The following is a 22,436-nucleotide window of genomic DNA, read 5'->3' as shown; positions in this document are numbered from 1 at the left end:
AATAATTTCATCTCTCAGATATAAAAAATATTCAGCATGTGTAAAGACTCAAGAATGGCCCTCTTAAGAACTCTTTGGCTGGACATGAAAATGAGCAGAAAACAGTAAAAAAAAAAGATTAAAAACATTTCCCTCCACACACCCTTTTTGAAGTGCTCTTAAATTTCTGGAGAACTCAAAAAGCCATGACTGATAACCTTTAATTTTGATTGAGCTAAAGCTATCCTTCAATATCAGTAGCGGCACAGTCAGAAATGTATAAAATGGGATATTTATAGACAAGTGTAACAGGGTCGGCACCCACCTCTTGCAAGCGCTCCCTACCGCCCGGTTGGGTGTGTCCATGGTCTTTAAACCAGTCCAGCCAGCCCTACTATGGGGCTGTATCCCTAGCACTTTCTCCCTGGAGATACTATCTTCCTGTGGCCCTCCCCAGGCTCAGTCCCTACTCAGTCCCTGCAGACAGCCAGGAGCTCCTTCATTACTCCTCTGGTCCCTTCCCACAGACTCTCTTTGGCTTAGTCCTAACTGACAGCCAGGAACACCTCTTGCTCCCGCAGATCCTGAAAGCAGACTTAGCTGTCCATAGTCCTGCTGCTCTTCCACCCAGGCATGCAGTCCTTTCTTCTCCAGCTCCAAGCAGCAACTAACCACCGCTTTGTTCTGCAGCTCCTTTTCACAGGGCCCTCCTGACCCATGATTGGCTGTTCCAGCTGCTCCTTTGACTGGTTGCTTCCTCACAACCACTGTAGGCCACTTGGACTTCTTCACTCCTCCTTTCCTGAGATGGATATGGCAGAACGCTGAGGCCTCCATCAGGGGGCCGTTGGGCCTCGTCCACCCCATCACAGCAAGAAAGAGTTACATCCCTGGACTTTTTACACTGAGAAGATGGCAAAATAAATTGGTTTATGTACACCACGACCTAGCAAAGTTGTCAAGAAAGGTTTTCTCAGTCATAATGACTAGATAGCACCTCAGATAGCATAGTCCACCCAATATGTTCAGAACCTCTATCTGCATCAGTCGGATATGTAATTTGGGCTTTTCTAGATCATTAAGATTGGCCACTTTATTATTTATTATTATTGTTAATATTGCTCTCTGATCTTGCTTCATCTGTAACCACCCAAAAAGGCATGTGGGATAGTCCAAGACCAATAAGGCCATGGAGGATATTGCACTGTTCAAGTCATGCATGGTGGGGGACAACATGCTGGAGCCAGCCAGTATAAAGAAACCAGTCTTGGTCCCTCAGTTCCCTTGACCCTGGTAGGAGATCTATAAAATAATCTAAGAGGCCTTGAAGGTGATTCAGATTCCTCCCTGTCAGAGTCCAAAGAAGAAATGTAGATTTCTACAGAATAGAGAGGAGTGGTCCCCACTGGGATTTGAGGTGGTCTGTGTAATGGAGACTCCTCGAGATCCAACAAAACTGAGGGTCGAGGTGGATGGAATGCAGACAAAGTGACCAATGCTGGCATAACAGGTGCTGAGTGCATTAGTGATTTCAAAGACACCAAAGTTGCTTTAAGCAGAACCAGTTGTGGGGAGACATAGGGACCTTCTTGCCAACAAGAAGGGCTGCAGATAGAGAGCACTGAAAGGGTAAATATTTGTCCATTGGTATTGAGATAGACTTGATCGGCTGGAATGATGAAGAGGGACCTGGTAAGGGGGAAGACACTGGTCTCAACAGGTGGAATCAAAAGTGCTGCCTCATACAAGAGCTAGTGAGTACCTAGATTTGTCATGGCTTGAACTGGTACCAGACTTCCTGATTTTTTTTTTTTTTTAAAAGGAGAATAAGACTTAGAGCACTTACTTGTCAGCAACAGAATGCTTAGAGCCCTTCAAGGAAGCTAGTGGTAAGGGTGAAGGGTGACCTTTCGCATCAGACTTGCACTTTGAATCATGGGCAGTGGGAGGGATGCTCCTCATGGACTCTGAATCTGCTACCTCGGGGTCAGGGTTCAGTTCCGATATGGGAAACATGGTCTTTCATATAGTGAACTTTGAGGCAGAAATCCCTTTTTTTGTCTTGGTGGGGAAGGAGGTACAAATAGGACATTTTCAAAATTACATAATGAACCTATGAACAGTGTGATGGTTCAGTAAGTACTGTATACACATCTCGGTAAGTTTTCAAAGCTATGTGGATTTCGTAAAAGTAAACACAGATATTCTGTTATCAGCTGAATATAGTTGAACAATTTCCAAAGTAGTGTGCAGGAAGTTTTGCATTAAGTCTCCATTAGCATGAGCAGTAATTGTGAGCTTAACCTGCCATAAACTACGTCATAAATGTTTTCTACCAATGCTTGAGCAACTGCATTAAAGTAAAAATCCTGTGAATATGGAATACATGGTGTTCTTTGCCACTCACACTTTTTCTGTACCTGCCAAAAAACATCAATGATTAATGTATGCTTATATAAAATGTTGAAATATATTTTAATGAGCTGAAATAACTTGAAAATACCAGAAAGAAACAAAATTAAGTTAACAGATTAAGATGCATCTCCTAACAAGCTACAACAACAAAAAAGTAAAGGCAAAATACAAAAACAGATGAACATTTTAGAATACAGCACAGTTGTCACTGCAAAAAAGTGAAAGACCTAGAGAACTATGGGCTAGATTAACAAAGAAACTTGGGTGTGATGAAGCTTATGAGATCAGACCCCACAGGCAAGTTAAGTGGAGAAATTCTCATCTGCTTTCAGTTTGTGCATCACCTTGTGCAAGCCTTGGGATTTAAGTGTCTGGATGCCTGGCAGGGGGGATGCAATGTGCATTCTCATAGGCAAAAACATAGATGCCTAGAGAACTGTTACTGCAAAAATTTAGGCACCGAGTGATTTTAGATGCCTCCGGGGCCCAGAGACTGCTAAGCAGGGGTTTTGTGAATGTCAGTGGGGCCTGATTCTCAGATCTGGGCACCTAAAGTGGCAGTTAGGAGCCCATGTCCTTTTTGTGAATCTAACCCTGGGTGCTTGGTATGAGCAGCCTCTGAGCAGGAAGTCTTGTAAAGCTACTTTTAAGTACTACCTTCTCATATGCACTCTTCAACCCTCACTTACATCTAGAGCGCTAGTAAAGCTTCCTTACTGTAAATATTAGTATCAGATTTTTAAAAATAATTCAATTTTATCCAAAGACAATTTATAAATATTTTTCCATTTGAGATCAGCAATTCTGAGCGTATAGAAGAGAACCTACCTTGTTTCTTCTTTGTCTCCACTAGCATTAATTGTTCACAAATTGCATTATGATATGAACTTTGAGGGAAAATAAAAAGAACATGTTCACTATCTTCGCAGTCGCAATACTACTAATCTTTAAGTTATTTGTATTTTCTTCATTTTACAGTGGTTTACCACCGATAGGTTTGTCCATCTGCCTGGCTTGATCACCTGTACTGGATGAACAATGGATGCATTCCAAAGGATCTCATGTATGGAGAACCTGCAGATGCTCCAAGGCCACCGGGCCAATTGAGACTAAGGCTGAAGAGGGACTTGAAAACTTTTCAGCATTGATACCACAAACTGGGCAGATGCAGCTAGCAACAGGCCACACTGAAGGGCTACACTACACTAGGGAATCAAAGAGGTTGAAGAGAGGAGAGGAAAGTGAAGAGAACAAATAGGAAACCACAGCAGACCTCATGCGCTAGTCTGGCACTGTGATACTGCAACATAACCCACAGTAACTGAACTGCTCTGGCGCTTACATCGTCTTTCGAGACTGGTGGTTGCCTACTATCAGTGACAGGGTTACATTTTTATAGAAAGTCTGCTATGTGATCTCAGAGAACACCTTAGATGACCTATAGCCCTGGCTACAATGCATTAATCTAACAAGATGCAAGAGGAACTCCAAAAGGGGCCACCATTTTGCCAAAAAGGAGCATTTTTCGAACAGACTGAATTTCATTCAGACTCTACTCTCCAAGAACTTGTTTAAAAGGAGAGTCCAGGTGTAGAGTACTCCTGTCTTCAAACGGAATAACTGACATCTAGTAGCCTCTTGAATAAGAAGCCACTAGAGAGATGTATGTTGTCAGAGCTGTGAGAGTTTCTAGATTCTGTGTCACCTTCTATTTCCCATTAGAGATTTTTCTAATTCTATCACCTGCATGTACCTCAACCTACTTATGTGATGATGTTTACAGAGCCCTACACTGCCAACCCGGTTTTCTGCTTTAGATCTTGGGATCTGTTTCTGTTTAGATCTTGGGATGTTCGTTAACATCTTTAGGGTGGGCTTTGACTTGTTTCTGCTCCCTGTGCTGCTTTCCTGGGGTCTTTAAGATGCAACAGCTGTCTTCTTCCTCGAGCAGGGTGGTAGACAGGCCACCCATTGCTCCTCGAGGCCCAGATATAATAGGGTGTCTGGAGCCAGGAGCTATCTCAGCACCCTGTCACTCTAATGCCAACCAGCAGAGCTAGAGCTGAGGGGTAATTAAGGGGGATGCAACCCCAGCAGCTAGGATTATATAAAACAGAAAGGAAGGAAGTGTGGATAAGGAGCAGGGAGCCTGAAGGACAGCTAACGTACACAGGACTAGATGCTGCTAGTACCGTTCCCTTCCTTAGAAGCAAGTGGGGAAGCTGCCTATAGATTGTAAATATATGTAAACAACACTACAGGCTGTGGCCTGCTGGAGGAATACAATAAAACATGGAGTTGGTGAAGGAGACTTGGAGTTGTTGTTAGAAAAGATGTCAACATCCCACTCAGGAAAGAGCTACTCCAGCTCTCTTGACTATCTAACCTTCCCATGTCTGAATTACTAAATATAATAATCAACATTTTTACAGAACTTTGCATGCTCAAAGCACTGTACAGATATTACCTCATTAATTCTCACATGACCCCTATTTGGTAGGTGAGTAAGTATTATTCTTCCAATTTAACAAACAGGGATAAAGAGGCAGTTACTTGCCCAAGAACAACCAGTAAATCACTGGCCCAGGATTATGACATAGGCCCTCATGACACCCAGCCCTATGCTAATTGCACTAACATCATAGGTTTCAGAGTAGCAGCCATGTTAGTCTGTATCCGCAAAAAGAACAGAAGTACTTGTGGCACCTTAGAGACTAACAAATGTATTTGAGCATAAGCTTTCGTGGGCTACAGCCCACTTCATCGGATGCATGCAGTGGAAAATACAGTAGGAAGACACACACACACAATGGGTGTTACCATACACACACTAACGATGGATGAGTGGATGGGTCATTACGCAAAGTAAAAAACTATTTCCCCATGTTTATTTCCCCCCACCCCACTGTTCCTCACAACTTCTTGTCAACCGCTGCAAATGGACCATTTTGATTACCACTACAAAAAGTTTCTCTCTCCTCTGCTGGTAATAGCTCACCTTAATTGATCACTCTCGTTAGAGTACTACTGTATTTTCCACTGCATGCATCCGATGAAGTGGGTTTTAGCCCACAAAAGCTTATGCTCAAATAAATGTGTTAGTCTCTAAGGTGCCACAAGTACTCCTCTACTAACATCATACCATCTTTCTGAATTTTGAGTTTTTAAATCTACAAAATGAATATACTTTATTCCATTCCTCATTGTAACATTTTACAATGCATTAATCCAACAAAGTTTATGTTGGATGGCTGGAACTGAGGTGAAGCAGGATAGCACTTTACACTGTGGAAAACTTCTAATGTATTACCTTTGTGATAACATGTGTAATACTTCAGATTAGAGCAGAAATTCATCATTCTGAATAATATTAAATTGACAAAATGGCAGCAGCTGTCAAGACAACCAAAACTAAATTGTAATAAACCACAAACAAGACCTCTAGACACGAGCTGCTGGAGATAACACAGTAACTGCAAATATAAAACAATTTTGGGATCTTGCCATGTAGAGAACCGACTGTCTGAGTTAGAGATAAATTCAGTCTCCTAGTCTAAACAAATGCTTAACTGGAGTGTACACTCTAACCTGCCAAAAAAGTCATAGCAATGATGTAAATATTTTTAAGTGATAATGGACACATCTACACATGCAACAGCGTAACCATAATACAATTTTATTTATGAATCCATGACCTCACAATCTAAACCTCTCTCTTACCTTTTTAGATGGAAGTGCTCAGAAAAAATAAGAGAATATATAAAACCTGAGGGAAAAAGGTCTAAAACGTTTATTTTCTACTAGATAATAGTTTAAATACCACATCAACAGAAGACTGTAAGAAAAGGTTTTTGGTCAGTCTCCCTTACCCGCAGCCCATGGAAACGAGGATTGCTGTAGAAAAGCTTCATCTGCTCTGATGGAAGTGGTCCTAGCACCTTCTGAATTGTAAAAAGCTGGTCAATTTCACTTTCTCCAGGAAATAGTGGCTGCCCATCACTAAGTTCCCCAAGAATGCAGCCTACAGACCACATATCCACAGACTTCCCATAGGGGGCTCTGGAAAGCAAGTACAATAATGTTCACACTAAATCAACAAAATATCTTCTTGACAATCTATTTGCATTTATTAACTAACTTTGTCTACATTAAGCTTGTAGCAGTGAAAATAAATTTGATACTTGCTTCTCTAGGCTCTCCATTTACAGAGTGGGTTCTCTAACTGTACTGCAGTTTGAGAAGGCAAGACCAGATTTGTAAATTACCCTTGAGGACTTTCATTTCTTTTCTGGAAAACTCACCAATAAAGAACATTTTCAAAGCAGAAAAACAGACATTACACTAATGTTCAAAGTTAAGCTAACACAAACTTCTCTTGATTTTTCCTGCCTACAGAGCATAGCTGAATATAATATAATTGAATCTTTTTTTTTCATCTTATTCTGTGGAAAAATGTGAGTGAGAATGGTGAAACTGGCTACTCAGAGAACAGAAATTATCAAGTATCAAATTTCTCTCTTATCCAGGCTCAGCACTTCAACAAAAGAATTTTAATATCAATGACTCCCAAAAGGAATCCTCCAATAACTATTTCAAAGTTGAAAAAAAATGGTTAAGAAAACATTTCAGGTAGCATAGCATACAGGACTCTCCAGAAAGGCACATTAGTCTAATATACATGTCTGGTAAACATACAAGCAGATGACCAAGTTGCTGCCTGGCAGATCTCTTCAGAGGACAAGACTTTTCAGCACTGGATGTAGGTAATCCCTTATCTGATGGTCTTTGATCTTCCTTCTAAGAATTTGGTCCTTCGTATCACCTACTACTTCAATTCAATACTTCCGAAATCTAGCAACCCCTTTAGATTTTTTTTGGCCTGTTAGTGCTGGTGATACAAAACAAACAAAACGACTCATTTTCTGTGTACTTGAATTCATGCAAGGTGGATTTTAATTGCTTTGTGGACATACAGCATGTGACGAACTCTCTTTTGGATATTTATGTTTTGAGCAGGCTGTAACGAGAACTCTCCTGAGATCACTGAAATAACATATGTTTGGTATAAAGGCAGAACTGAGAAAGATTACTTTGTCATCTCTTTTCCTTTTCAGCACTGGAATCTGAGCGCTCACATTCTGTTTTAAAGGGCATCTTATACTTGACTAGCTTGACTGTCTCTCGGTTGAGAAGTCATTAAGAATTGGGAGCCTTGACAGTTTCTGTTCTAAATCTGCTCCCTTTTCTCATGGATCAGTAACTGGTTAAAGGACAGGAACCAAAGGATAGAATTAAATGGTCAGTTTTCACAATATAGAGAAGTAAATAGCAGTGTTTCCCAAGGATCTGCACTGGGACCAGTGCTAAATGATCTGGAAAAGAGAGTGAACAGTGAGGTGGCAACATCTGCAGGTAATACAAAATTACTCAAGATAGTTAAGTCCAAATCTGACTGTGAAGAGTTACAAAGGGATTTCACTAAGCTGGGTGACGAGGTGACAAAATGGCATATGAATGTCAATGCTGTTAAGTACAAAGTAATGCACAGTGGAAAAAATAATCCCAATTATTCATACAAAATGATGGGTTCTAAATTAGGTCCTAGCACTCAAGAAAGATTTCGGAATCATTGCTCTCTTAAAACATCTGCTCAACATGCAGCAGCAGTGGAAAAAAGCTAACAATGTTAGGAACAATTAGGAAAACAGAAAATATAATGCAACTATATAAATTCATGGTACACCCACACCTTGAATACTGCCTGCAGTTCTGGTCACCTCATCTCAAACAAGATACATTAGAACTGGAAAAGGTATAGAGAAGGGCAACAAAAAATAATAGGGGCATGGAACCGTTTCCATATGAGGAGACATTAAGAAGACTGGGACTGATCATCTTAGAAGAGATGACTAAGAGGTGATATGATAGAGATCTATAAAATCACGAATGGTGTGGAGGAAAAAAAAGTGTTATTTACTCTCTCACATAACACAAGAACAAGAAGTCACTGAATGAAATTTATAGGCAGCAGCTTTAAAACCAACAAAAGAAAGTACTTCACATAAAACACAGCCAACCAGTGGAACCCATTGCCAGGGGATGTTGTGAAGGCCAAAAGTATACCTGGGTTCAAAAAAAAAACAATTACGTTCCTGGAAGACAGGTCCATCAATGACTATTTGCTAAGGTGGTCAGGGATGCACACCTATGCTCCAGGTGTTGCTAAACCGCCAACTTCCAGAAGTTGGGACTAGATGACAGAGTGTGGCTCATTCAAAATTGTCCTGTTCTGTTCCTTCCTCTGACGCATCTGGCACTGTCCACTGACAGGATACTGAGCTAGCTAGACCACTGGTCTGACCCAATATGGATGTTTTGTTCTTCCTGACTTTGATGAGTGAATCATACATTATGGGCTGCTCTGAGTCATTTACTTCATTCTGGTGCACTTTGTGAGGGGAGGGCTCAAAAGGGTTACTTGCATAGACAGCTTGGGCCCTGAGACACTGGAGTGAGATAACCTGATTCCACCTGGGCAGGTCCCACAGGGAAGCCTTGCTTGAGAACAGGCCCACTGAGCCCAGCCTGCTCCAAGGGTGGGGAGCTAGAAAAGATGAAGTAGGAAGCCAAAGGTGCATGGACTGGTTGCCTACCAGAAGTTGCCATGAGACACTGTGATGCTTTCACTTAGGGGGAGAGGGAAGTATCACTAAGAAAAATTACTTATCCCAGCTGGAGAAGAGTGTTGGCAGCAGCCCAAGGATGGCAAGGCAGAGCCATGATGAAGATCCTTAAAGGCCCAGGAGGGATGGCTCTGCTGGTATCTAGTCTCTGGTGCTGGCGGGGCTTGGTGCTACTGGAAATTTAATACATGGAGCTACTGGAGCTGCCTGGGCCACTTATTACTCTTGCTGATCTAGCAGAGACACTTCCCATGCATCACTGCTCCCCAGACCTGATGCTGAAATTTCTCAATGCCATTTGTTTTTGTGATGCTGCTAGTATATTCAGACTGGGAGAAGGGTGGGAGCCAAAGGAGGGCTAGTGCTCTTGTCCCCACTATAATCTGCATCACATTGCTAGGTACAGGTTCCAAAGATAAGAAGCTTCTCCTGTTGGTTCCCGTAGGGCAGGGGTTCTCAAACTGGGGGTTAGCCTCCACCCCAAACCCCTCTTCTCCTCCTGCATTTATAATGGTGTTAAATATATTAAAAAGTGTTTTTAATTTGTAAGGGGGGGTTGCACTCAGAGGCTTGCTATGTGAAAGGGGTCACCAGTACAAAAGTTTGAGACCCACTGCCATAGGGGGCATATGGCAGCTGTGGAGTTCCTGGAGCAGAGCAACTTCTGAGAGCAAAAACTGTACAACTCTCCTGTTTCGCAATGTTGTAGGGTAAATGAGCACAACAAGCATCTTTTCTCCCGGGGCTTTTCCTCGGTAGGCTGGTCCCCCATGTGAAGCCTTAGGCTAGGGAAGGAGTAGGGAAGGCTGCTTCATGTTATGGAGCAAGATTCCTCTACAGCTGGAAAATGAAACCCCCTGTAAGTCAGTAACAATTTATCTTCCTTGCAAACAGGAGCGACGGGAAGAAAAATTCTGGACCCAGACTGGCAGTTTAATAGATTTTTCATTGTGTGCTGTAGGTCAAAAGGATTGAAGAACTGCCCATCTGCAGCAAAGCAGCAGATTAAACTGAGACATTTTCCAAAAGCATAGGTCAAGTCTCCACCTGCTGACTGACAGGTGAGGTCCTGCCTCCTCAAACTGCAGAACAGAGGAAACAATGTAGGCATGGTAAGCCTGTATAAGAGAAAGAACTCCTACACATTACATAGACCAACAGGTCTACCCACAGTGAATAAAAAGGAAGTATAGCAGTCCCTCACTGCACAGAATGCAGACTATGCTTCCAGACACTAATTCAATTGGTCTCTCAGGATGGTATGTCTTTAAACATACTAGTATTTGTCAATAATTTATAACCCCCAAAAGGTACAATGTACTTCACTAAAAGTGACCTGAAGCTCTTTAAAGTAAGTAGATTTTGATAATGTATTAATAATTGGATACTGTACAATAATGTTTCCTTCCCCTTATGAAAACGTTAAGTACTTTCACTTTTTATACACACAGATTAAATGAACACATAAGCCTCTTTAAAATTATAATATTCTCCACCGTTTTCAAGTGTACAAATATTTACTATTGCTGCACAGAATATGGCTGCAGAGGAACACGTTACATTGCATCCAATAAAAACCTAACTTTAAAATGAAGTATCAGCATAGCTAAAGACATCACAGTGTCAAACACATTTGTAATCGATACTCTCTTCTGTACAAGCTAATTCAAAGTTTATGTTTATATTGAGCACCAAGGCTTTATGCTGTATTTTCCTGTGATAGCAGAACACTTTTGAAAATTAAGGGTCAATTTACATTAAGAATGCACAGTATATTACTGTCAAAAGTTACACTTCATTACTCTCTTCCTTTATGAGCCTACTTACAAATATACAAAGACTTATTAAAAAACAAGTCCTCATGTTATATAACTAAAAAGCCACTGTTTATTCTCTTTTGTAACTTTTTATTACACGCTGCACTTTCATAGAATCTTGATAATGTATCTCTACGAGCTGACAAACTGGTATTTCTCTAGTTTTGTTTAATGACAACCATTGTGCATAAAATGATTTATTATGCCACTGTCATTGTGCACCAGTAACAGAAGTCCTATAGTAATGATGTCAGCCCAGCTCTGGAAATAGTGGGATGAATTTATTAAAAGGGTAATGACTTTGTTTCAATTTTGACATATACAAGAAATTTCTACTATCTACTTATAAACATTCAGCAAATGTTTCCAATAAGATGATCTGTGTTTTAGTGGTGCTGAATACTTGCAACTCTCATTTAGCTTATTGAGAGTTGTGCATGCTCAGCAACTCCCAGAATCAGACCCTATAGTGACCAAATCTCTGTACTTGTAGAACATACAGCACATATAGATAATAGCATAATTTGATCATACTAATGTGCTTTATTCACCTTAAATATAGGAAACTTTCAGCAGAAACTGATGGTAAAGGAAAGACTGCAATAGATACCTAAGATTTCTTTTTCCTTTTTAAATATGGGGTTTTCTAGAGAATGCATCACGACTGTATTTGAGCATCTAAAGGCGCATTCACCCAACTGCCCATGATTCAGTGACTACCAAGAAGTTCAGAGTCTACCTGAACAGCAACTGCAAAACAATTTTTCCAAAGCTTGCATCAGATATGGAAGCAGCTGTGATAGTATAATGTTGAATAAAGGTATGTATGGAGCCCACTTTCATACAAAATCTTTGCATGTGATCTTAAGGGCACTTTATCTTTGATTAATTGCATGTATGGAGGGCCTGCCATCAGTATGTGTTCTCCCACTGTTCTGGCTGATAATAGTGCAACAAGAAAAGCAATCCTCTGAGAAAGGTGAGCTAGAGCAGTGGCTTTCAATCTGTGGTCCGTGGACCCCTGGGGGTCCGCAGACTATGTCTAAGATTTCCAAAGGGGTCTGCACCTCCATTTGAAATTTTTAGGGATCCGCAAATGAAAAAAGGTTGAAAACCACTGAGCTAAAGGCTGAAATGGCTGCCAGCACTGTGGTTAAGTCCAAAACAGGAACTACATTTTTTAAAGGGGCATTAGAGACAAATAATACCTTTGAGAAATCTAACTACAATTGGATTAAAAAATACTGACTTTCTATCCATTGGAAGATGATCGGCTATCTCAACTGAAGACGCAGTAAGTACTCCACAATGTCCTGAATTTTAGCAAACAATGGCTGAAAACTTCTGCCAGTTGACTAAACTGAAAATCTCTTATATTTAGCCAAGTAAGTGGATTTTGTAGATTGCCTTCCACTACTAAGCAGGACATGTTGGACTACACTCAAAGAAGACTGATTTATTTGATCTAGCCATTCAACAGCCATGTCACAGGCTCAGGCTGCTTGGGATCAAGTGCCAAATCCAAATGTGAAGTTGCAACAACAGGTCTGGTACAGGTGGCAGAGATTAGACCGAGGTTGTGGAGGTCTAAAAACCAGCACTGTCTCAGCCAACCCAAAGCAATGAGTATTATCCTGGCTTGATCCTGCTTCAACTTGAGAATGACCTGACGAAACACATACATGAGGTCCGGGACACACTTCAGCAAGAAAGCATCAGCTGTTGAATCCAGACTGAGACCTGCCCGAGAACAAAACCGATGGCATTTCTTTTTGAATCGAATGATGGGATAACCCCGAGTCTGAAAATGATCCTCTATACTCTACTGTTGAGGAACCACTCGTGATTGTAGTAAAGCAGCGTTCTCCAAACTTGGGATGCCGCTTGTGTAGGGAAAGCCTCTGGTGGGCTAGGCTGGTTTGTTTACCTGCCCCATCCACAGGTCTGGCCGATCGCGGCTCCCACTGGCCACGGTTCACTGCTCCAGGCCAATGGGAGCTGCTGGAAGTGGCACAGGCTGAGGGACTTACTGGCTGCCGCTTCCCGCAGCTCCCATTGGCCTGGAGCAGCGAACCGCGGCCAGTGGGAGCCGCGATCGGCCGGACCTGCAGACGGCAGGCAAACAAACCAGCCCAGCCTGCAAGGGGCTTTCCCTACACAAGTGGCATCCCAAGTTTGGGAAACACTGCAGTAAAGGAATCTGCTGAGATGACTGGCCAAATGATTCTGATAGCCCAGTGAGTAGTAGCCATAGGGGAGATACTTTCCCCAATGCAAAAGTACCACAGCTTCATCATCTTTTGTCAGAGTTGATTGGACCGAGTCCTTCCTTGTCTGTTCACATAATACATCATGGTCCTATTGTCCATGAGAATCCAGACAGACCTCGGACCTGGGGAAGGAAGGCATGGTAGGTACTGAAAACTGCTCAGAGCTCAAGCATGTTGATGTTCAGAGGTGCCTCTCATTCTGTCCATATCTCCTGGACTTGCAAAGATTCCAAATATGCCTCCCAACCTGACTTTGAAGCACCCATAACTATGGTCATCACTGGGGATGGGGGGGGAAGGGAATGCTTCTGCAAACATTGTTATGATCCTGCCACCATTCCACGGATCTCAGAACAATTGGGGGAACCCTGGCCAACTTGTCTAGCAAATGGAAATTTGGTCAATAGACTTTAGCCAACCATGGAGAATGTGCACATGCAGCCTTCCATGTAGTAGTACGTAAGCAGATTAAGCCATGTGGCCCAAGAGTCTCAAACATATCCAGACAATAGTGGTTAGGTGGAATTTAAGGGTCAGAGTTGATGAATTACTTGAAACGTCTCTTGAGGAAAAAAGGCCATTGATTTTGTAGAATTAAGTAGGACCCCAATTAACATGATTTGTGTCTGAAGTAACATGGATTTTCTCTATTTAGCGAGACCCAGATGATCAAAGAGATGGGGGATGACTTGAATGTGATTGAGAGCTCTGGTTTCTGATTTGTCCCAAACTAACCAACCATCTGTGTAAGGGAAGATGTGAATCCCTTTCCTCCCCACGTGGGCAGACACCACTTGGTAAATACATGTAAGGCCAAGGCCATTCTGAAGAGAAGCACCCTGTATGGATAACATTGAGTCCAAACAACAAATCTCTGGAACTTCCTGTGGCTTGGTAGCACTGCCACATGAATATCCAAGTCATCTTCTCTGAGATCCTTCCTACCTCACGAGCAAAGCAAGACAGACGGCAGAAGATTCTGGAAGTGAACCTAACTGGTGGAGGGTTTTCACTTTGTGGAAATTGGTCCATCTATTCGGAGAGAGGGCTGTATAGTTTAGATGGCCTCCAACTCTGTAGAAGGGGAACCAATCTCCTTGGGGACAGGTTGGCTGGAGTAGTCAGGAGGGTGTTAAACTAATGGCAAAAGTGGAGGGTAAAAAGAAAGAAGATATGATCACTCAGAACAATACTGAGATGTTCAGAAGAAACTTAATCAAGGAACCAAAGGACATGAAGAGAAGGAATTCTTTAATTGCCTGAGTAACAAACAAGAGGAATTTATGAGCATAAATCCAATTTGGTGGCTATTACTGAAACCTGGTGGGATGATTCCTATGATTGAAACATTACAATCAATGGTTATAACCTGATTAAGAAGGATTGAATGGATAAAAGGGGCTGGGGAGTAGCATTCTATGTAAAAAATTGCATTACATGTTTCCGGGTCACTGATAACTCAGAAGAAAATGATCTTGAATGCTTATGGATCAATGTCCTAACAGATAAAGTACAAGATGGGGTACTAGTAGGTGTCTGCTATAGACCTCCAAATCACACTAGGGAAGAGGATGATTGATGCCTTACACACCTACCTGCAGTGTGTAGGGAAAAAAGCTGTGAGATCATGGGGGACTTCAATCTGCATGACAGATACTGGTGATCTCATGCTGCCAGTTCTAAACCAGACTTGGAATTTCTGAACATTACAGGTGCCAATTTCCTAGCTCAGAAAGTGTTGCAGCCAAAATAGGGGAATTCTTTATTAGACCTTGTCTTAACAAATAAAAATGAATTGCCCACAGAACTGAAAATTAAAGGTAGTTTAGATACAAATGATCATGACTTATAATGTGCAAGCAGAATAAAGTCCAGACTGTTTATATATATATATATATATATATATTTATTTATTTGGTGCTTTAATAGGGCCAATTTCACAAAGCTGAAAACAATTATGAGCCAGATCAGCTGAGGGGAAGAATTTAATCAGAATTAGTGGCACTAGTAGCATCCCATCATGGTATCAGGGAGCCATGGGATGAAGGCCTCACTCTACCCTGGGCACCAGGAGAATGACCCTGATGTTTGGAGTCCCCTCTTGATGTAGAGGGGACTATTTTGGACTTGGAATGGTTCCTGTCTGTTTTTATGGGTTCTCGTTCATAGAAAGTCCATACAGGAGAAGATGAGTCTGAGTTCAAGGGCCTGTCCAAGATCATTGCTACCTCAGAGGCTGGTTGTGGGGCTGGATGCTGAAGGCCCCGGTGCCGAAGTAGATCATGCCACCTACTCCATGAGGTGCTACTTGAAGTGAGTCTCTCTAGAGAGCTGGGTTTTTTTAAAACAAAAACAAATACCGCACCTCTCTTTGATATGCCCATCACCAAGGCATAAGAGGTAGCTCACTTGGGTATCACTGATTGGGATAGCTACCCCACACAACAAATAATGTTTGAAGCCTGGTGAAGGCATGCCATTGATTTCTCTCCTAATACTAGTTAAACTAATACTAACTAGTGGGTACTACTGCTAAACTATAACTATAAAGAACGAACTGCAAAAGCAAATATAGGAAATAATTGCTAATTGAATAGTAACCACGAGTTAAACCGGACCGGGAGCTTCAACTCAGGCCACAGGTGGTGAGATGGAACTGAGGGAGGTTGGGTGAGGCCACAAGGAGGCATAGGGCATGCGTGCTGCCCAATAGGTGCTGCTACAGAAAACTTGCCAGCTCCGGTTGCATGCACCTGAGCTGAATACATGTGTAAACAACTCAAAGAAGAACTATTACCTGCGCTCTGGCTGCTCAGTGCCTGTGGCAAAGTTGCTGCCTCAATAGGCCTCCTGACTGGCTGTGATGAGGCAGCAACTTTTGCCTCAGTGTTCTCCACTGTCTTTTGACCTGTTCTGCCATAGCAGTGTTCTGACCCTCAGGCCAGACCAATTGGTAGAATCTGGCCTCTTCTGGGGCCAGAGAGTCCTTTGCTAAAGTTCTACAGTAACATATACAAAAACCAAACCTACAGCTCAGCTAGGCTCAGCTGGCAGCCACCTTGTCACAGGCAGGTCTCTGCTGCATTAGACTGTCTTTCTGTGCCTTAATCTACCCCACAATACAGGGGTTGGTCCACTCCTCTCCTTATTCAGGGGCTCAGGCAGGCTCCAGCTCAGTCTCCAGCTCACCCCTGGAGAAGCTTGTCTGGTTTCCATTTTTCCTTCTCAGCCTTCCTTCAGGCTGCTTCTCACAACAGAGGAGTGGAGGAGTGCCCTCTAGGATTCCTCTCCCCAGATGTGCTCTTTATTGAAACAAGCCCTGGTCTCCCCTAGCTATTTCTAATTAATCCTGGCCCATCTTTCAGATGAGAGCAGGCAGGTTAATTGACCTCTCAGGCCCATATTAACTCTTTCACATCACATTACAGAACCTTATGTGAAATGAACCGATGGCTTGCCACATGGACATATGTCCTCCTGGCCAACAAAAAGACATCCTTAAAACTGACACCTTGCTTATTAGCCATCTCTGCAGAGCTGGCAAAGATGAAATGGAGACTGAAGTGCACTCTCAAGCCAGAGTGGTGGGATCCCTCTAAGGGTGAGGAGTGTTTGCAGTGCAGCATGGAGCACTGTCTGCTGTATCCATTCTGTGGCTAACAAAACATTTCACACTCCAGGTCTGTTAATCCAGCACTTTTCACAAGCACTAAATACCTTTTTTTAAAAAATAAAGAGATGGTTTAAAACATAGTTATGATAATTTACTAATATGTAAACCTGAATCAAGCTAGCAATTTGTTCAAAATATGCTATCTTATCATAGCATCAAGCCACCTTACAAGAAGTATAATCCAAAGTAATTAATGCGACATAATTAAATCAATTTATTAACCAACTACCATATCCAATGGTTGATCCTCACAAAAGTACTTGAGTAAATGCACTGGATCATACAAGATTTAGAACTCAGAGCTGTTACTTCTGGAAAGTGTACTTACCCAAGCAAGAGTTCAGGTGAACGGTACCACCTGGTGGCCACATATTCTGTATAGTTTGCATTGCTTCCTTCTGACAGATTCCGAGCAAAGCCTGCAAAAGAGATAATACAAAAGATTATGTCTCCACCTAAATGAAGATTTACATACTACTATTGATTATTGTATTAAAAGGTCAAATCAATTTTTATATCATCTGATTTAAAACGAATGCCTTAAATAAGTATTAAGTGTAACTGATTAGTATTACATATTTCATTGTTATCCTATTGCTTCTTAAACATATGCCTGTGTTCATGTATTGGTGAAAACGCGTGTTTCTGCTTCACTGACAAGTTCAACTAGCATCTGTCCCACAGAGGTCTATGCTTTTGGGTTTTCAGCAGCATGGAACATTGTTGGATTGGTTAAACAGCCTCTCAGGAGGTTGCACTAGCTACATTCAAACTTAGATACTAAGTCTCATTGTGGAATCCCATATGCAGCAGGAAAAGATATGTATCTGTAGAAGAAAGTTAGAGTTCTAACATACTCAGTGAGTAGTGGGCTCACCAATAAGTAGTTCTCACTGCTTCTAGACACACAGATTACTAATACAGTAAGGAAGGTCTTCTGTCTTTGACTGCCCAAACGACTCCATCTACTCCTTTCACATGAGAATCTTGCCACACAAATTCATGCATTGGTCACCTTCATGTTAGACTACTACAATTTACTGGGTTGAATATAACCACCACCCAAAAATTACAAACCCTATAGTATGCAGCAGCCATCAAAGGCCAGGACAAACACTTCATATGATGCTCAGCACACAACATTGGCTTCCTATCTGCTTGAGAACCAAATTTAATACAAGGCTCTTAATGGATTAGGATCAGAGTCTCTCAGAGGCCATTAGTGTTTGTTTAGCACCAACAACGTGCTATATATTTGCAACTATACAAAGATGGTACCTGTAAGCAAGAGTTTCCAAAACAGACACAAAGAGAATGTAAAAAGCAACAAAGAGTCCTGTGGCACCTTATAGACTAACAGATGTATTGGAGCATAAGCTTTCTTGGGTGAATACCCACTTCATCAGACGCATGACAAAGAGGACGTCATACTAGAAAATCCAAAACAAGGAATAATTTTGAATTTTTAAATATTGTTACCCGTCCACAACCCACCAAGTCAGCTGAATATCACAGGGAAACTGCAGCTGGTAAAGCCAATAATAAACACTTTAGGGCATATACCGTCACCATTTTTATAAAGTGCCAAGCATGCTGTCATTGCTAAATCAATCAGGCAGGACTGGGGCCAGACAGATCTCAGCAACTACACTCCACATGTGGAACTCCTTACCAGCGAGTAAATTTGAGTCTAGTTATGTCATTCAAACTGAAATGCAGAGGCAAAATATTCATAACTCTCTCCTCCTGGGATATGGCTTTAGGGCCTGAGAGACAGCCCACTGAAATCAAACCACAGAGTTCTTCCATTGGTTTGTAAATGAGGAAGAAAGAATAAAAACTCTGGAATCCAGGAGAGCCTCAGAGCAGAGTTTCACTTTTGGACTCAGTAACTGCTCTCTCTCTCTCTGCTTTTGAATGCTCAGGTGGCGGCAGCAACGCTTTCTCCTTCTTCCCCCCTACCTCCCGTTTCTCTGTTTGCAAAGGCCGTGATCTTTATTCTGGATGCAGATCTCATTTCACAGCTTAGTCTGGCAGAGCTCAAATCCATGGTCCTCCAGGACATACTAAGTTCCACCCATTCTCATAGATCTTTGAATAGAAGATGGGTGGCAGAAATTATTACTACTCTGTTGGATTGAGTGGATGATAAATTTGTTATTGATATAGGATTCATTTATACTTTTGAAAGTTTTTTATATTATTGTCTATGTACTTAGAGTTGGAATTGGGTCATTTTCTAAACCTAAATTAAATAAATATGTATAACTGCATAAATACACAGACAGTACTGGCCTCAGTCAAAGGTGACATGGCCCATCATTTTAATCATGTAAATGAAAAACCTTTCATTATATGCTTGGAAAAGAGAAGCAAGAGAAGAAAATTCCTTTCAGCCCCAGGCTGGGTGCTGGTTGTTTGACAGGAACACAATCCTGATACAGCAAAAGAATGAAAAAAAAAAATCAACAAATCATAGTCAAGGAAGGGTCTTCCACCCAAGCCAGCCTGCAGGAACTGAAAGGGAACTTGGTCACAATCAGGGACGCCTGGAAACATTGAATATCGATCATCAGCTAATGCAATCCTGAGGAAAATAAGCAACTGACTTTAAAAATGCTCAGCTTTGACATGGTACAGCAATGGGAAAGGAAAATTAATACTATAGGCTTAATAAGTACACTGCTTATGTGAGAATCCACTTGATGGCAACTTGATTCTATCATATTACACTGGATGATGTCTTACAAAATCCTTGACTGCTTGATACCTTTCTAAGAGGTACCCCACTGCCTATATTGTAAAGTGGCCTCAATTGGCAACAGATGTGTGGTTGTTTCAAAGTTTAACTATTAAAGTAATTCTACCACCACCCTTGCCCTCACCCCGCCCTTGCTAGTTACCCTAACTTTTATCACAATTAAGATTTTGATAACATTTTTGTGGCAAGGGCTTTGTCTTTTACTTGCTTTGTAATTTTTTCTTGTAAATTTAGGGCTATACAAAAGCATCTAGCACACTTCTGCACCCTCTTTCTGAAAACTGCATCCAAGTGCTTTAGCACACAATTACACCACAAGTAGCAGTGTATTCCACACATGAAAGCAAGAAATGCTAACAAAAAGTTCATGTACCTGCCACAGTGCAGATGTTTAAGTGACAGCATGCCCCAACACAGTGACAACAGGACAAAACTATATGATCTCATTATGTTGCTGAAGATCTACCAACACATCACTTCTCTTGTCCCAGTGGCTTCTCACACATCTCTACAAATTCACGGTACTGTGTTCTGTACATATGGTGGTGTGTAATATTAGGCTTGCGTGTAATAGTTGTCTGGATGTGTTGTGTGGGAGTAGTTTCTGCCAACAGGAATGAAGAAGGGAACAGTACTGAATGTAGACTGATTGCAACAGACTATTGCTGGAAGCACTTTGGCATTCCAATTGGTACATCAGCTGTGTTGATAGAATTTCCACCCCATTGCCAGAGCCACTTGTCCTAACAGTCTCCTAATATCTGCATGGTATTGGCCATCACGTGGTGCATAAGCATGCTGACGTATGACAGCTTGTTCAGTAGTGTGACACAGGTGGTATGGTATTCACAGCATTTTAATAAAGGAGTCAACCATCACTCCACAAAACATCTGCGTACAATTAACATAACATTCCTGTTCTGTCCTCACCCCACTCCCCCCCTTAGTGAAAAAGAAGGCAGGATATGCTATGACTATTATTTTTGCAGCGTGCAGGGATTTGTGAACACGTGTGCTAATGCAGTTGTGGTTCTCTCTGGCCACACTTTTCTGATTAGTGTACCAAGCATCTTCTGGACAAAGTAATAGGACCAGCCCCTGGCACCTATTATTTTAATCACTTTTGTATCAGTCCCTTTATCCTACATGATCCATGTTTCCATTCATACATAGCATTACCAGTGTTTACCAGTGTGCAGGGGAATAATTGTCATTCAATTCTATTTAGGCATGAATAGTTTACATGCCAGACTCAATATTCTCAATTCCATCTTTAAAAAACCTCACAGTAAAAGATACTATCTTAATTATCCATTTCTCAATGGCTTTGCCTACGCTAAGATTTAAGGTGTGATGTTGGCACATGTTAGCTAACATATGCTAATTAATATGTTGAAAATGTCTAGCGTAGACAAGACTTTAACTAGACCAGTTTAGCTTTGTCTACACTAGATATTTACTATGTATTAATTTGCATGTATTATCTAACATCACACCTTTAAATTCTAGTCTAGACAAAGAAGGACAATATGTGCTTGAAACCTATATGGTTACAAAGTGCAATAAAAGCGTGCTTACTGAAATTGGTTGTATTAAGTAATGGGTTAATCTAGTCCAGGGGTAATTAAATTTTTTGGTCAAGGTCAAAATTTCTTGGCCAAGACACAGTCAAGATCCAGACTCCAGAGATAGTACTAAAAACAAACAACAGTAATAATGATAATAATAATAATAAGTAAATAAAAAGATGTTGGGGTCTGTTCAAAAGCATCTGGTTGCCCAGATTTGGCTTGCAGTCCATGTGTTGACTACCCTGATCCTAGTCTAACACTGTCACTTTGTAGTAAAACTGAGTGAAGCTACAATAATTCAAAATTAAGCAAAATCAAATAAGCTTTCCTTTGTGATTTCAGTTCAACCAAACCTGAAATATAAAACAAAATTCCAAGCATGTTAACCTATATAAATAAAAAAAAGAGTTAGCATGAAAGGTATTAGGTACTGTAGGTGCATTATGGTATGGCTTTCTTTTTTACTTAATGTAGGGAAAGTCTGGCCACTACTTATGGGCAGGGCCGGCTCCAAGCACCAGCCAAGCAAGCTCGTGCTTAGGGCGGCAGATTCTACAGGGCAGCATTCCGCCCAATATTAGGGCAGCACAGCAGGTTCTCTTTATTTTGGTTCCCTGATCCGGCCGCCCTGTAGGGCGTGGAGGGGGGAGCGCCCTGCAGCGAACTCGGCAGGGCAGCCCGTGTCCTTCCCTCCCAGCCGACAGAAGCGTCGCAGAGCCCTCCTGGCAGGCAGTGCGGTGGTCGGGGCCGTGGAGCCAGCGCCCCGCTGAAGCCCTGGCCGTTCCCCTTCTCTCTCTTCCCCCCTCCCCCCCATTAGACCAGGCGCGCACACTGCAGCACAGGGAGTCCCCCTGCACCCTGGCTCCGGCTGCCCTGTAGGGTTTTTTTGTTTTGTTTTTTTCCCCCTGCTTTGCTGCTCCAGCCTCGGGGGGTTATTTTTTTTCCCCTGCTTTGCTGCTCCGGCTATGCCGCAGGTTCTCCCTCTCCCCCCCCGCTTTGCCGCTCCGGCCACCACCACCCCCCCCTTTTTTTTTGCTTGGGGCAGCAAAAAAGCCAGAGTTGGCCCTGCTTATGGGGAATAAAATCAATCACTGTGCTTACAGACTATATGAAGTAACATAATTGCTTCAGACAAGCCAGGCTTCATCATTATCAGTCACTTAGTGGCAAAGCTATCAACCAAAATATGAACACATTTGCTTGGATTTTCATTTCCCTACAAAACTGTCCCATCCTTTCAAGGCTATGAATTTCTTTTTGGTGTAAA

At 41.9% G+C, this 22,436-nt stretch overlaps 1 protein-coding gene across 7 annotated transcripts in view; it reads right to left on the bottom strand.

The window, feature by feature from the left end:
* The window catches only part of CDKL5 (cyclin dependent kinase like 5), a 200,817-nt gene that overhangs the window by 34,946 nt on the left and 143,435 nt on the right, over window positions 1-22,436 (bottom strand). For all 7 annotated transcript variants that reach the window (XM_039484233.1, XM_039484282.1, XM_039484275.1 and 4 more), the window contains 2 exons: window positions 17,166-17,256; window positions 6,264-6,453 (listed from right to left, as the gene is read on the bottom strand). In XM_039484233.1, coding sequence (XP_039340167.1) covers window positions 6,264-6,453; window positions 17,166-17,256 — 281 coding nt within the window. The remainder of the gene's footprint in view (window positions 1-6,263; window positions 6,454-17,165; window positions 17,257-22,436) is intronic.

This window comes from Mauremys reevesii, linkage group 1 (genome assembly GCF_016161935.1).
Source record: "Mauremys reevesii isolate NIE-2019 linkage group 1, ASM1616193v1, whole genome shotgun sequence".
Classification (NCBI taxonomy): Eukaryota; Metazoa; Chordata; order Testudines; family Geoemydidae; genus Mauremys; species Mauremys reevesii.
This window is presented reverse-complemented; position numbering and strand designations above follow the sequence as displayed.